At 42.2% G+C, this 17,540-nt stretch overlaps 1 protein-coding gene across 1 annotated transcript in view; it reads right to left on the reverse strand.

Annotated features, from left to right (window-relative positions):
- Window positions 1-5,503: 5,503 nt before the first annotated feature.
- Window positions 5,504-17,540, reverse strand: part of lmo4b (LIM domain only 4b) — a 63,439-nt gene continuing 51,402 nt past the window's right edge. The window contains exons 4-6 of the mRNA XM_079575025.1: window positions 12,340-12,436; window positions 10,581-10,736; window positions 5,504-6,337 (exon numbers count right to left, since the gene is read on the reverse strand). Coding sequence (XP_079431151.1) covers window positions 6,329-6,337; window positions 10,581-10,736; window positions 12,340-12,436 — 262 coding nt within the window. The 3' untranslated portion in view covers window positions 5,504-6,328. The remainder of the gene's footprint in view (window positions 6,338-10,580; window positions 10,737-12,339; window positions 12,437-17,540) is intronic.

Raw genomic sequence — 17,540 nt, forward strand, 5'->3', positions numbered from 1 at the left:
TAACAGTTAGGTTTTTCATCAAAATTGTGCAGCCCTACAGTAGAAGCCACTGATTTCCAAAGTTCAGCTCATACACTGCCTGGACCAGCTCGTTGTCCACAATGGTAGATACGTGTCTTCACTTTTGCCACATTCGGCCATTTCAGGAAAGAAAGTAAACATTTTATGGATGATACATACAGTATGAAGCAAAGCAATAACTTCTGTCGTTTTGACAAGTTAGAAAAGTCATTTGTGGCAACATTCTAATTTAATTCTTCTCTAAATGTTGAAGACAATTAGCAAAGGTGATGTGCGTAAAACACTAAAATCCATTGGATTAATTGATTTTAGCCAACGACAGATGGCATGATGTGACATTTTCCCTCTGTGCTGCCGCTGCTATTTTGACATTAGCAATTAGCCAGCCTTGAGTACTTTAGCTTCCGCGGCGGAGAATGGCACCCCCCTCGTTGCCAAGATGATGCCAGCAGGAGGTTTGTCTGTGGACTAAAATAGACCCGAGTTTGGTTGGTTCTGGAAAATGCCTTGTTGGTATTTTCACTTTTTAACGACTTGTAATTTAAATGTTCAACACGGTGCAAATTACTTTTATGTTAGGGATGCACAAGAAACAAAAGGAACATACACACTGCTTTGACACATCCTGCAATAGTGAGTGCACAGTGCAAAAAGCCCATGTTCTTCTCATTTCTTCTCACAGAAATCCTGAAACCAAAACAGTGTCAGGAAGAGTTTCTTTTTCTTTAAGTGAAATCTTCTGATCTTCACATATATCACAACAACTCAAGGGTTAAAAATGTACTGGTGGTGCATATGTGGACCTTTGTTTGCAGGGTGTGTCATGGAAAATACTTATTTAGTTTTTACAGACTCACCAATCAGACAAAGACAATCAAAGCTTTGGCTGCGGAATCACAAACTAATTGCACATAAGTACAAGGTGACTAATCATAAGTAATCCAGTGTCTTGTCTGAGCCGACTCCCCGGTGAGATCGAGGAAGGAGCGTGGAAGGAGCGGTGATTTCCCCAAGGCGGACATGCCATTCAAGAGCACTGCATTGTTGTGTGTGAGATCCATTAGCCCAGACTATACGGCTTGAAACATCAAAGTAACTTCTGATGTACAGATCATGGTACAAAAAAAAAAAGAAAGTTGAACATCGTCTAATCTGACAGGCCGAGCCATTGTGCAAATGTCTTCGATTCATATTTCAGATTAGGTCCATTGGACAGAACATGACCAGTTAGGGTTAAGCTTAAGGTTAGCAATTATGCAATTCCAAATCTCAAAGCGTATTGAATGGAGAGCTTGTGTAAGTGAAACACAACTTACGTCACACTTGATGTTCCTAACCCTAATCATAACCCTAACGCTAATTCTACTTTTTTTGCGAATTCAATCATTTTGTATTTTTGACCCTCCATTTATCAAATAAATAGATGGCTCTGGTATGGGGTGACAATGGCTCAGATGGTAAAGTAGGTCGTCCAATAACAGAGAGGTCTAGTGGTTCGAATCCCAATAAAAGAGTGTTATTGTGTCCCTGGGCAAGACACTCCCACCAGGGGCGGACCTAGAAAAAAAAGGGTCAGGGATCATTTCTGGGGTGGCAACACATTTTACAATGGTGAATGTTATAGTATGTTTTGCTTGATCGCCAGGCCATTTATTCTGTTTAGATCACATGTTTCAGGGTCAAGGCCTTGATTATTTAATGTGGTCCTTTTGACGAGCATGAATTCCTGAGCGTGTCAAAAAAAGGAAGTCTCTAGCTCATTCCTGTGCGGAGTTATGGATCTTTAAAGAAATAACCAGTTGGCTCACTCCAGCCACTAGGGGGCAGCTTAAATTTAAAAAAGGAAATAATTCCACACGTGTCCAGCAGAGGACACTGACATAAAAAAGAGATCAGGATATAAACAGCATATTATAGCCACGTGGTAAATGGTCAGTCTGCCCCAGGACAGCTGTGGCCACAATGGTAACTTACTGCCATCGAATGTGGAGTGAATGAATAATGACTTTATGGAGCACTTTGAGAAACATGTGACACAGGCCGATGAAGCACAATAAGTGGAAGCCGTTATTTATGAGGCCACAGTCCTGTACAATACATGCGGCTCGCGACCCGCCGTGGGGGCTGAATTTCGGCCCTCGACCCAAACGACCTCGACGCCCCTGGTTTAGATGCAAGCTGAGCCGCCCAAAATTCGGGAACAGTAGCATTGTCCATAATATAAGTAGGGGATTTCTAACTCAGGTGAAATGTAAACCTTAAACAAAGCAAAAAACAAAATCCTCATCTTGGGAGCCACAGGATTTGGCACTTTGCCCCTTATTTAGCTATAAAGTTATTCTTTGTCCTGTCAAAAAAAAAAGTATTAACTGAGAGTGCGCCTCTGTGAGCACCCAAATAGCTTCTAGAGCAGATGTGAGACATGACATTGGTTACACAGACCAAAAAAACTATTAAAGAGGGGGTATTATGCTTTTTTCAATCACATAGCACCAGTCTATGTCACACTACAATGATGACCAAACCTTCTGTTGGTCTGTCAATGCAGTAAATTAAAATAACTGCCTCGTAAAAAATCGCTCTCTCAAAATGGCTGTAGTGAATGTCTGTCTCTTTAAGAACCTCTGACCCTTTCCGACACGCCCCCTCCACACGCTGTCTGTGGCATCAGTGGGGAGGGGGTTCTGCTGAGGAGCAGTGGTTGGTTACTTGGCTGGTGACGAAAGCTCGGAGGCGTCTCCAGGAGGTGGGGGCATTCATAGGAGGACTCAGGCAAACCTATCCCTAAAATGGCCGCCATCAGAGTTTTTACAGATTACTCAAAAATACGTGGCAACACTTCAGGCATGTTTTTAATGAGGAAATGACATAATAACATGATGTAAAGCTTGAAATAGTCGATTTTGCATAATACCCCCCCTTTAAGTGAATCAGGCTTTGAAAGAATGCATTTATAAAGTGCTAGGTTGATGACTATACTAGAATTGAGATATTTCCAGACAATGACAAAACCTGGCTGACATCAATGGGGTGGCAGCTGGGGTGGCAAGACCTTTACTAGGGGTGGCAGCTGCCCTCGAGATCCTCCCCTGACTCCCACCGCCGCCTGGGTGAATGTACTGCGTGAGTGGTTGGTGGTGGTCGGAGGAGCTGCCAAAACCATGAGAGATCTTGTAAAGACAGCACATTATTACCAACAAAAGTCAATTTGAGTCATGTCTGGCCCTTACAAAACTGGTCTTCTCACTGAAACACTGTGCAACTTCTCCAGGTCTCCAGTGCACAGTGAAAGCAGTTGAGAAGTTCATCATCCACCAGCAGGCTGTCAGGAAGCTGAACTCTCTCCATTCCCTGCCCTCCCTCCTTCTGCTTCCACACATTCTGTCAAAACAGGCAGTCAGACTCTGAAAATAGGTTCCATCTATAGCTCCATAAATGTTCACTTATAAACCCCTACTCTCACAAAAGAATGCCCCTGTTATTAAATGATCATAATATTAAACCTCATCCGTGCGGACATTGCTGGACCAGAAATGTCCGCGAGTACGTGAGCTGCAGTTTGTAAACAGCTTATAGGAACCAAGAGGATTTCATAATGGCAAAAACCTTGACTAAATATCGCACGGAATACTGTAGTCATCACATGGATTACCGATGCAGAAATCACTCCCGAAATCAACTTAAAGGATAATTCATTTGCAAAATCTCATCCTCAATGGCTCCTTTGGACTGAAAATGATTTAATAAGCAGGTAAAGTGAATGCTATTTGCCATTTCCCATCTAAAAAGGCCTTATATCATAGAGGGTAAGCTAAATGAGGTTTTTGCAGTCATCCAGGCATTAGCGCCCGGCTGCATATTCGGCGATATTTACATAGAAATTCTCCCAAATTCCTGTTCTAAGTGGTCCGTGGAGTCTCCAGCCAAAGCTCCAATCTAAATGTCCCGTGAAAAAGCACCATTATCCCCTCATCATGTTTTATTTTTGGGGCTAAATCGGGCCACATATTGTTTTTGCATTTGCAGAAAAAGCATATTTATCATTGATCTGCTTTGGATTAACTTGGAAATAAATGTGGCTGTGCTCTTATCTCCCGCGCCGCCGCGTTTCGTCAGTGTTTCTGACTTGTTGGAATTATGAACATTTCCTCCCAGGTTTCATGAGGACACGGACAAAAGTAATGTTTTCGAAGGTGAAGTTTTTTTTTTTTTCTTGTCATAATGTTACATGGTATAAACTGATAAGCTGATCTAAAAGCATGTTGAAGTGTTAAAGAGGCTGGTTGGTCCCCTCATGGAACCGCCACCTTAACGTGGTGGAGGGGTTTGAGCATCCAAATGATCCTGGGGGCTCCCCTGGTAGGGTCTCCCTATGGCAAACTGGTCCTATAGGTGACGGGTGGATGGATGGATGGATGGATGGATGGATGGATGGATGGAGGGAGGCTGGTGGGTTTATCCTAAAGAAGATTCTCACCTTTTTGCTTCATTTGGAGAGGAATGTGCAGTATTTCATTAAGTGTGACCTTTACCAAAACTGGAAATAGTGCTGCTGCCAATATCAAATTTCCAACATTTAAACGATTTCCTCTTATTACTCTATGAGTGTTTTCAGAAGCATAATACGTACAATTATCAGAGCTTTTCTTGAAATGCAGCTGGTGAGAATTGAGGCTTATTTCTGACACTTTTGTTCCACTTTTGATGGCAGAAATGCCTCTGGACACAGCACTTCAGTAAAATCAATGCATTTTAAAACTCAAACTAAGCGCTGAGTCTGTTTACCGCTTTTCTCCTCCATTCCCGGTGATTTTGCATGAAGGTCTTTTGCTGTACAGCGCCATTGTTTGAGAGGCCCCGACGCCGCAGATAAGCGCATCAGCCATTACCGGGTCCCTCCTTCAGACCTATTAGGTCTTGCAAGGACTTCAAACACCAATTTGTTCTGCAAATAGCCCATTCAATTTGTGGCTGCCAGAGAGAGACACCTCTCTCCCTCTCTGCAGTAATTGAATCTTCAAAGGGACATTTTCCTCTATTTCTGTCAGGTATTAGAGTGATGAATAGCAAACGGTCATTTGAACAGAGAGAGTGGCTGCATGTTTATCCATTTCCAGTTAGACGCTCATCATGTGCCTTGATGATTGCCGGGCTGCACGCAGAATGGCATTTTTAATAGAGTTTTCCCATTCTAAAGCAGACAAGTCTCGCTCCCCTATCAGGATTGTGCATGAAAGATAAATTCTTCTCAGAGTGGCAAATGGGATCTCGTAGTAATTATGCCATTCAGACATAATGGTGCCTGTGAAAACACTCCTCTGCTAAAAACAAGGCAGTCAGACATCGTGACAGCAGCACCGCCAAGTGTCTCCGCACCCGTAATTAGAAAATCTGTAAACTCCACTCGAGCAAATTGCAACTTGGAGTAAAATTCTCAAGCCCCACAATGAAGATAAGGAGTCTGTAAATTGTCCATATTTTTTTTTATTAATTAAATACACCATAGGAGCAAATGTCTCGGAAAAATATCACAAATAAATTTCTCTCTCATTCAGCATTTATAGGTTGGTGATGAGCTCTCTACATCGGTGACTATGGGCGTCTTCGTTGCGTTTTCACTGGTTTTTCGGGGTTCGGGAGGTTCAGGAGGAGAACTGGAGCCTGGACAACGACATTTACATGCATACTGTACATACATGGTAACTTTTACAAATACACCAAAGTCTCATGATTTGATTTTGCACAAAAAGCCACAGATTTTAAAACCCATCTTTTTTTTCTTTTCTTTTTTTTTAAATATATACCACCAAATAAAAGAAAAAAACATTCCCCTTTCGACAACGTTCTAAAATAGAGAAACACCGTGTTGTGTTCGGGGGGCGGCGCGAGGAAATAGAAAAAGGAAAAAAAAAAATTGACAAGGTCCCGCTTTGAGTGTCTTTAAACAAACGTAGCAGAGTTGAAAAGTCTGCATTTTGTCCATTTTTCTCCCCCACGTCTTCAGGTTTTCTCTTTGCGAAAAACAAAAGAGTCTATTTCGTTTGATTCTTCTTCTTATTCCACGCTCACATAGAGTCCTGATCCAGGTGCTTTAAGTGCAAGTATCCAGTAGCCGTATGGGGTTTGGGGGGAGGATTGCTGAGCGGCGGGTTAGAGGAGGAGGAGGTCAGGGTGGGGGGGGTTACTGGAGGATGGTTGGAGGATTCCTTCGGGGCGAAAAGGGCCTGGGATCCGCTCTGTCTCGGGTGACAATGAGTAAGGGCTAAAATGAAGGCACACGTCCTGCTTCTGCTCAGTCACCGCCGGCCTAACACACCTGCCAAGACAAGACGGGGCAACAAGGGGTTAACAAAAGAGTTACAAGAGCCATGGAAATCAAATTAAAAAATGAATGATGAATCGCAAAGGGTTCATTTAATTAGATCACTGCTTTTTATGTAATAGGTTGGGATTCAGAAGTGGGTCGCAGTAGAACTATTTTCAATCCTTTGCCAATAATGGCTGCTGAAGAATTATTTTTGAACGTTTTGGATTGTTAAAAGGCGGGTCCTAAAGTTGAGAACCATCCTTTCCGTCCTCCACTGTCATGATCTGCTATCATTCTTGCATTTGTCAAGCAGTTGATTGTTAATCTAAAACACAAACTGAAGAGAATCCTGATGCAAAATCGTAAACCACAATGTTGTTACTAGTCCCCCCCCCAAAAAAAAATCTCAGTTTAATACGTTTCCAAACTCGTGCAGCCATAATGAACAATCTGGCAACCTGTCATTCACGAAACACCGTTGAGCTGACACGTCAACTTTCACCAGCTCCACCGAGGCCCGCGTTCATTTATTGATCAGCCAGCCTTTGAAAACCATCTGGTGTCCCATTTACCCTGCATTAGGCCTGGGACGCTCCGAGATCCTGACGTTACGATAACCTTGAGTGTGGCACAGATACACCTGCTCTGTTTCTTTTTAAATTGCTATTTTAATGGTCGCAAATAGTCAAAGCTGCAATTATTTAGGAAGCATAATGTGCACTGAAAAAGCAAAAACATCTGTCTCTACTGGAATTTTGAAGATGATTCTTGTCTAAGTTTAGTTTCAGTCTTATCTCAAGCGGCAATGCTTCTCAACTTGATTCATGTGTTTTAGGAACTTTGTTTCATCCATGGACTGTATAGTAAAAGCAGCGATTTGTGAATAAAATGATGATGCATGCTGTCACACTTTATTTCAATGCAAACTCAGTAGAACAGGCTGATGATGCTGTGACGCCTGAAAAATTATCATGTGGGAATGGATTTGTGAGAGCAAGAAACAAGTTGGTGCTGCAGTTAAGAGTTTAAATTCCACTTTCAAACAGGTTAAAATAGAGCACAGTAGTGCCCTATAGTAGTGCCCTATAGTAGTGCCCTATAGTAGTACCCTATAGTAGTACCCTATAGTAGTACCCTATAGTAGTGCCCTATAGTAGTGCCCTACAGTAGTGCCCTATAGTAGTGCCCTATAGTAGTACCCTATAGTAGTACCCTATAGTAGAACCCTATAGTAGTGCCCTACAGAGGCTTCTAATTTGCCTTTAGGTTCAAGAAGTTCCCTATTCCAACTGAAGCTTGTGCCACAACTGATTCGGATTACACCTTGAGAATATGAACAAATAAAATAAATACGTCTGGTCATACAGGATGTACTTCTTTGTTCTTTACAACCAAGCTAACCAACATCAAAAAAGCACTTGAGAGATGATTTGTTGAACTTGAAGCACAAAAATAACTGGACAATTCTTTAGAATATAAAAATGACAGGAATTGCCCAATGGCTTTTGTCTGTACATTTCTAAAGCACTTTAACCTTGGTGCACTGAAAGCCACAATTTGCCATTATTTTATGTAATAATGACACTTTGGGCATTATATTGCCTGCCTATATGTGTTTCAGGAAGTTATGTCACAGTGTGACTTCACTTTGTGCCTTTTTTCTTGGGAACAGAACGTCTCGAACCTTCAAACCCTTCAGTATATCATCCTGCGCCATCGCTGAGGCATCAACCGCAGGCTTCACTGGGGCCTTGTTTAATTTATTGATCAGCCAGGCTTTGAAACCCATCTGGTGTCCCATTTACTTTGCATTAACTTAAAAGTGCATCCATGAAGCGATCCTCTTTGGTATAATTATAACGGCACTCGAACATAACCGCAGGAGGCTCTGGGTCCTGTGAAACTGAAAAACGCCGCGGAGTAAAGACAATTATCTGTCTGAGTTCAACTTTTCATCTTTCCTGTTTTTCTTTTGCCCTTTTTACACGATTCTGAGGAGTGATTTACTTTCTCCCTTCATCCTTCAAATCACTAGGAGGGCTGCAGTCTATTAGTAATTGCAAACTCCTACTTGGGGGCTAATTAAAGTGACTGACGCTGGGAGGGTCTCACTCCCCTGGGTCAGAGCAGCTCTGTAGGAGAGAGGTAATTTGTCTGCTCTGAACAAAGAGATTAGGAAGAAGCGGTGAAGAAAGCTTAATAAATGAGCATCAAATGTCCCAGGCTCTGAATGCACACGGCTCCAATTATGTCAGAGCAGAATCGCACATAATCAAAACTACGGCGGGTCGGGAGATAACCCTTTTCCGTACGAGTGGAGACTGCTTAATTCACCCGGCCTCGTCCCTGCGCAAACCCGCCCTGTGTTCTATATTCAATTTATGTTGTGCAGCTGAGGATACATGAGCGATATTGATTTTGAAGCGCTCTCCACAAGCTGCTCGGCTGCTGAAGTCAGAGGCCGTCCAAATTGTTTTGGTGAAAATGTTTGTGCTAACGTGCTTTAGCAGCAGGATCACTCCGCTTTCTTTCACTTCACAAAAGCATCCTGAGACAGTCCCGCTGCGGCTCGCCTCTGTTTATTTAATAATTCTCTCTCTGCTATAATTAAAGCACCAGGGCCAATATTCAGATTGCATTTTAGCATCAATAATTCAGAGCTTTTCACTACAATTGATGTTAGGGCATAAATAAAGAATGAAGCCTCATATTTACTACTGCGGCTGCGGTGCAAGAGACACACGGGGAGGAGTTAAACAGGCATTTAAAATTAGGCTAGATAATGCTTTCAATTTGGTCGTGAGAGCACTACGAGCTGATTTGTAAAAGTGACAAGCCCCTAAAAGGCCGGTGACGTGGAGAGTGTTGAAGCGGGTTAATGGAGTCTTACTTCTGCTCACAAACCACTCAAGGTGAAACGCATGCTCCCAGCCTCCCGTATCTTCGCCCGCTCCCAACCGCCCGTATCTGAGCAGCCGAGTATCAATAAAGCTCCTTGTTGTTTGGAGCAAAAATGATTACATCTCCAGCCGCACAATGGAGCTATCCTGAAGAATGAAGTTATCCGCCGTATATGATTAGGCCTTCTGTTTCGCTCTCACAGGAGGCTCCAGATCAAATCAGAGGGAAGCCATGATGACAGGGCTGTGATGGAGCAGCAGACGCCTGGGGCCGCGGATCTGTACTTCTGACCTGCGTAATAACTTACACAGGTGATGCCAGCCGTGTGGAAAGAGCCGTCAAACGCGCTTTTCGAAGGCTCTGTTCACGGCCAACAGGTCATTTGTCAGTGCAGTGTGGAGTTTAACTTTGAATATACGGGACTGTGAGGCGATTACAGTAACAAATATATACATAAGCAGCTCCAAATTAAAATGTAGTTGGTTTAAAAATAACAAGTTGGTTTGGACAAGTTTTGCAAGTGAAACAAGAACAATCCTCTGACTGTCAAAATGTAGCAGCGGCTCTTTAAATCAGGACCAGAAAATGAAATATTGATCTGTGGAGGTTAATAGGTCCCTCTGCAAACGCCGCAAACGTAAAGTGGCAGTATCAGTGGGTCACAGGTGATGTATGGAAATCATCGCTTTGAATGTAGTTGAAATGGAAAACCTAAAGACGGAATATGCTCATCAATTGGAGTGTTTGGTTTTGGAAGAATGAGAGCGTGTTTGTGCGAGTGAGGGATAACAGATGGAAATGAACCCATTGGCCAATTAAATAACCTTACTACGGCTGAAATAAACTCGATTACACCGACAAACCCACTCAGGCTCCATTCTCGTAACTTTACATCTTCGTGTGAACTTGATTTTTTTTCTCCAAATGTGAATCTATTATTGTCGTGAATGTGAGGACAGCTGTAGAAAAATTCATTTTCACGTGTTTTGTGCTCAGACTTTTTCACAGCGCATGTCCTCCAACAAGAATGATGGAAAAATCTATTGCCCGTCCAAAAAAAAAAATACAATTCATCTCGACTCTGAAAGATTTAATATCTGCCTCGTGCCTCGTGGTTATCGGCTACGTCAATACGGCAATACAAATGCGGCCGAAAGGTTCATGAAAATTACAGATGTTTGTTCTTTTTATGGTTGAAAACTAATTATCAACACCTTCCCTGATGGTTTTAAATGCTCTCTCCCTGTTGGTCTTTCTACATCTCAATCTCTCTCTATTGCCATTATTCTCTTCTTGTTTCTTTCTGCAAGGCCTCCATATATTTCAGCATAGTGTGGAGGGCGGGCGTTACCTTTTGGTCTGACAGCAGTGGGTTGGTCTGCAGTGAACTCAAGTGTCCGTTGATGAGGGCTGTGGGCCGGTCGTGTTCGCAGAAGAGGCTGCCGTTGATGTAGTGGAAGCGGTCTCCGGGGACCAGGCGATTCCGGCAGGTGGAACATGTGAAACACTGAACAGAGACCGGACAACACGGGGTTACCAACTGAGTATTGGGAAGCAAACGAGTATCTGTACTACTTTAAACAGGCGTTTTATGGTATTTGCCGATCATTTCAAAAAGATCTTGAGTTTTCCTTTCGTGACACAGTGCAAATCCCCTCCCTAAGACACTACACCTGCTCCGCCATCAAAACAAACCTCTGCTGCCTCTCTGGATGTAGCGACTGTTGGACATCTGCTCAGTAGGTTTGTTGTATTGTACTTTAAACTTGTTCGATCGGGGTGTCCAACCGGGGTCACAAAACAAAAAATCCGAAGCTGCCACTTACTACTTATGCAATTTAGCAATATTTAGTCATCTGGACTTTCATTATTGATTTGCTTTCCCAGCCCTGCCTTTATCCACAGGTTTCAAATCTAAAATCTGGATGGTTGTGATCGCAGTGAAGCATTAAAAGCAGAGCTGTTCTACCTTTTGAATGGTCAAAAGTCCTAAAAAAAGGCTTCCATCACTGAAAATCGTCTGAAACCCATGAATATATAGGTTCATGTGACCAGTTCACACCTCCTGGGACGCCCCGCGGTTATGTACATATTACATCATACATGTGTCTATGGAGAGTCACATGAATGTTTGATAAGAAGCAGAAACCAGGCGTCACCACAATGTAGCGACGCTGTGTTTGCTCTTAAACCGTTTTGAATGTCAATGATGCGATTTGCAAATATTGAACGATAAAACCGCCGGTAAGTTAAGAGAAATATTGTGGGTAACAAGGTCAATAGAAATGTGATCAGAGGACAATGCGAGTGTAGTCACCATACACACATTCAAACTAGATTTTCAAATGAAGGATTTTGATACCACAGTGCAAAATGTTTGAGAACGTTTAACAACATTTTTGTTAGATCTGAGGTTTAGGTCGGGGGTTCGGATTTGGCGGGACTGCATTCCTGTTGTACTTTGCGATGCAAGAAAACACATCGGTGAAAAAAAAATAGATCCAATGATGGTCTATGAATGAAAAGACAGGAAAGCAATTTGTCGATAATGATAAAACCATGTTAATCCATTTTTATAATCTATTTTTTCGATAGTGACGACTAATCGTTGCTGCTCTGAATGCTGCGACTAAAGATCAAGACTATTCTCATGAAAGGTCGGATTTAGAAGAGACTGTAACGTATCAATACCTTTACATCTAGACTAGATACTCGTTTCGATTAATATCTGAACATCGATGGTTTCGACGACCCACACTCAAACAGAAGTAATTTAACATGCAATACAGAACGAGGGAAAGGGATAACAATGTAGTTTTGCTCCACTTTTAGGCCCAACTTTTATTTGTAAGAGTGTTATAGCGTTCACCCAAAATGCAGTATCCAGTAAATATCCTGGGGCCAGTTCTGAAGCTCACTGTAGCCATCGTAGTGTAAACGAAAGGTCAATACGCCAGAGAACTATTCAGATCTGACATGTTGTTTGCCATGTACACAGCCTAAGGTGCTCACTTGAAGTTGTCCGACTTTAGCATTTTCAAGTACCAGACAAGTTTCTCGTAGCTAAAAACAAAATACAAAAAATGAAATGAAGACTGTGTTGTGTTTACCTTGAGATGGTACACATTGCCTTGTGCTCTCATCACCAGTTCGCTGGCGGGAATGGATTGACCGCACGCGCTGCAAGCTCCGCTGTTGCCAAATAATCTGGGAAAAAAACAAGAAAAGAGAGACTTATGTTATGAGAGATATGAACTGGACATTGGTGCAGACACATTTGGCTGCTGTGTCACTTTGCTCGTGCGCTAAGTTCTCCGTTTTCACCCTCTAACTTTAGATAAATACAATCCAACAACTGGGAGCAATAGAAAGCCATCACAATACACACAGAAAAATGCCTCTACTCCGCCGCCGCCGCCTCGCTCCGGCGCTGCATATTACTTTTGGTGCCCATTTTTTGCAACCTAATAATAACCTGGAACATAAGCAATCAGGCCCTAAGAGGATTTGATTGTACATCCAGGCGGAGACGTAGTGCTTTTGCCATTAGGACTCCTGTGAACGCTCTGTCAGTGCCGTGTTTCCATTAGAAAGCCGCAGCTACTCGGCTTGATATATAATGTGCATGGGTTAACCTTTTCAATCATGGTGTCAACACTTTAGATTTGCTTCTGCTCATCTCTTTCGTCCCTAACCTTCTCTCTCTCTCTCACCCTCTCTCTCTCTCTGCCTCTTGATAATGAAATGCTTGCTCCAGCTTCCCTTCTATCTTCCTTCTGAGTCCACAATTTAGATTACTTCATCTCGGTGAGCAGCAAACTGAATGAAATTTCGATTTGAGCAGAAAGTAATTTACTGGGATCTGGACCCATTTGTCATCATATCTCACCGGGTGTTTGCTCTATCACTGCACTTTTCCTAAGCAATCAAATAAGACCACGGCATCTGACATGCTCGGCACGGCGAGGGAGGGGGGGGGGGGGGGGGGGGGCCCGTGGGCTGGAGACAGGGATGGGGGGAGTGGTTAACCGACTGAATCACACGGAGTAGTCGGGGAAGGAATTAACAGGCTGCACAAATGTAAAACAAGGCGTGTGATATGAGTATGTTGTTTTTTAAAAATCTTGGCTAGTATTCGACCTTTGGGTTGTCGACAAAAACACATACACAGAGGCTCACTTCAATTTACTGTCAACACAATGGCCTTTGGTTCCTATAAGGTTGTCTGAGAAAATATGTTATTGTGTGGTGGTTTGTGCCAGTCCAAACTGAATGGGGACAGCTGTGGGTTACCAAGGTCTCAAACTACAAATCTTGTTGATACATTATGTGCACATACAGGGACAAGCGAAGATGTTCTCCATCCACCCAATGCCAGCACACAGATGGTAAACTCTTCCTTTGTCATTTAAGTAGTGGTTGTTACTTCAAAATAAGATAAGATAAGATAATCCTTTATTGATCTCACAATGGAGAAATTCACTAGTTACATTCGGCACTTAATACGATCCAAAACAGTTAAATAGTAGGAAAAAAAACAATGAGTAAAAGCAAAATCTAATAGCTAGGGAAACAAAGACAAAGACTAACACAAATGAGATTATGAAATATCCACAACCTACAATCTATCTGAATTAAAATAGCAGCTCAGTAAGCCCACATGTGAAACTATTTGACAACTCTTTTGTTTGTGCATTGCAGGTTTTGCTGATCATTTAAGTGGGAGTGATAGTGGCAATAAAAGGATTCTTAAAATTTTTACTGCCGGCAAATTAATATTTCAAGCATTCGAGCCATAACCCAAGCAGTTAGATATATTGACAAACAAACAACAAGCCAGACCTCTTTGCAAAGCGACTGAAATGGCTTTCAATAAGACAGCCAAGGCAGAAGCAAATTTTGTCTTGGCATCATTTAGGAAGGCTCCATCAAAACTCAATTTCAGAAACTAATTAACTGGAGACTGTCGTCACAACACTGCCAATTCTGAGCCTTCTCCGGGACACAGGACTGAAAAGGCATATACCAGGGCCTTGCTTTCAAACATTTGTGTTACGGATAACATCTCTGCAAATGTGTTCTCAGAATTAGAAGGGAGTAGTTAAAGTGAAAGCATGCCATTCAGGCTCACTTGCGTAATATATAGTAGCAGCAATACTTGATTATGTTGGAGAGCAACTTTTATAGTTCTGATCCATAATCTATGCTGGTATCTAAATCATGTGTTTATGGTAAATGTAAATGAAAAAAAACTACAATCAAATCGCTCTTCTGGCATGACGAGAGAAATCTGGCCCACAATGATGCTGTCTGTGCTGGTTCAAGTCCCATCCACATCCCTAACACAACTGCCCTAAGAAAATGTGCAGTAAACATGTAAAGCAGAAATGTAATGAAAGTACAACATAGTTTACGACTTGACTTGATCATTTTTACGGCCAGTGCCTTGATGCTTCTGGTCTACAATATCACTAAGTAAACACGATTTAATGATTTTCCAGAAATGAATATGTGTCTTCTATGCTATTGACAGTTCTTGGACTAGAGGTGCGCCCATGGCTCACTGACAATGATCCACACTCCCCATTTTTGGGTCCCACCCCCACCAACTGGGGGACACACATCACAACTAGACATCACAACTGACAACAATGCTAAAGCTAAAAATGTATGTATTTTTCTTTCATTCTTAAGATATATTGATGCTTCCAGTCCCCGAACAACATGTCAGTTCTTTATCAAATATTCTCCAAGTATTGCTTCATTCAGTTGTGGAAATTGAGAAGAAACTGTGGGATATAGTTTCAATTTCCAGCATTAGCCATTCTTTCTGCAGCACCTTTAAATCTCCTAAATTGCTTCTGAAAGGTGCAGAAACAAAGGCTGGAGGACATTTTCCGCACGGTCTTTGTATTTCGCCACAGTGTGGAACTCATACCAGGTTAATTATTTTACCACGGGAAAGGCTCTTGATAGTATTTGATTTAAGGAGCCCGAGCCTTTAGGTGCTCAATTAAGTTGCTATATCGGTTTGAACCTGGGCTCTAATGGCCTCTTCTGCCAGTGAACTAGAGCGGCGGGGTGAAGCCGACACCCTGGGTCAGTATAATTAAGGCCAAGGGACTCTTTAATTGCAATGACACATCTGGTTTCTCCCCAAAAATCAGTAGTTCTTTGAAAACGCTGGAGACGGCTTTATCTTGATTTATGTCTACGCCTCCCCATCGGATTTGACTTTAAAATGCTAGTGGGCTTGAATTAAAGAACAAACAAAAAATACACTCACATTAGGAGCTGTCTGTTGTCCGTAGGCGATGACTATTGAATTTCATTTCGCCGCTGACTGGCAGGTGAAATATAGCATGGGCTGTCTGGTAAATGCAGACCTCATTCAGCGCGGCCTTTGAGTAGGGTAAAATTACCCCACAACAATGATTTCTGCAACACAGTCCATTAAAAATGCCTCTCTACATCAGCAGCCAAAGCACCTTAAAAGCACTAGGCCATATTGATACTGAAGCGGGGCTTTGCATAATGGCAAGAGCTGCATTAGAGGAGAGTAGCGGCGGGGAGGGGGCAGATTGCGAGGATGAGAGGGCGGGTGCGTGCGGCTGGAGTTAGTTTGTGTACGTGCATGTGTTTTTAAGGGGGAGGGGTGCGCTGGGTGTCGGACGACGGTGGGGGGGATCAGCCAAATTACACTTGGTTAATTCAGAGTAACAGATCTGGCCCCAAGTGAATTGAAGGCCTTGAATTAATTCTGTTATGACAAATCAAGATAAACGTTTCCCCTAAATTGCGTGCGGTTTAATTAATTTCGGAGATCCCGCTTTTTGCCTCTGCCTAATAGTTCACATTCTCTTATGCTGTCATAGTGCTTGAGTGGGCAGACTTCAAAGTGATATTAAATAACCAAGTATTAGATTTACCTCACACGTCCTATTGGAAAAGTGCCATTTAATTACCTAGGCTTATTCAATTAAGGGGACAGCGTTCTCCCCGAATCCGGCAGCACAAGTAAATTAATTCTCTCTCGACGAGCAGCCCGCAGAAATAATAGCACCTCCAGCTTAAAACAACATGATCCCGACTGCAAACCCAAACTCTGGCACCATGTTTGACATTAAAGGTCACGCCAAACACACACTCTGCCACAAACTAATATTCTTTTATTTGGGTTCATTAAGCCTGGTTTATAGGTGTTATATTTCAAAAAAGCACATTAGTTTTAATTTACTATTTGCCAGCCCCAAAGGGAAAAAGTTCATCTTGTAGAAGTCTTCTCCACCCTCGCCATGTTCGTATCACAATAATGACAAGTAAGTAGTAAACAAAAATCGAATATTATACAGTGCTTTCAAAGGTTTAATAATTGGACAACAAGAGCAATGTAATGAATATTTTTGCATTGTCGAATACATTTTGGCGAATAACTTTAATCAACTAGTATTCATATGTTAGCACAAACTGCAACTATATAGTCTAGTCTAGTCCCCAAGCAGAAAACTCCCCATTTGGACTCTTTACAGTTAAAAACAATATTTGTGTGGTGAGATAAAACTGCATAGCATTAAAGCGGCATCATTTTAGATGAATGGTTTGTGACTGGTCAGTAAGATTAAGCCCGATGATGGACGACTTATGAAAAGGGTTCCACGCCCACTTCACTTAAAAGTGAATATGTCTGGTTGGCCGCCAGTGATACAGTCTGCATTTGTGCCATGTGCTGCTTAAAAATGCACTTTGGGGGGGGGGGGGGGTTGGTTCTGAAGCAATACAAAACTACTGAATTGAAGAGGAATAAAATGTAATGTGCTTCATATAGGAATGTTCACAAGCCTTTTTTATCATAGTTTAATGTGTGACCTCAAAAAAAGCCAATCTTGCTACTTAAATAAGCCATTTCAGAATCTGAATAAACCAATTGTAAGATTTTTACAAGAACAGTTTGAAGAAAGGTGTTCCTCAAGGCTGCGTCTTTGGACTCTTTTCATTTCCCGCTTCCCTTTATGTAAATGCAAAAGGATTTAACTAAAGAATAAAATGTGAGTATAATGGGTGACCTTTAAAAGCTTAGCAGCAGCATGCGAGGCTGGCCCAGTGATGGCCTCAGATGTTTATGCTGTGTGAAATATCCCTGTTTGATTGATGGGTGATGGCTATCATCCCAGGCCAGGCGTACTACACCCCATTATAGCAGTGATATGATGCATTTCTACTTGGCCGTCCTGATCAATCAGATGAGCGTTTTCATTATACGCTCCACGCTGGAAAATATATGTCATTCGAGCTGTTTAGCAATCCATTTTCA

This window comes from Gobius niger (genome assembly GCF_951799975.1).
Source record: "Gobius niger genome assembly, chromosome: 17".
Taxonomy (NCBI): domain Eukaryota; kingdom Metazoa; phylum Chordata; class Actinopteri; order Gobiiformes; family Gobiidae; genus Gobius; species Gobius niger.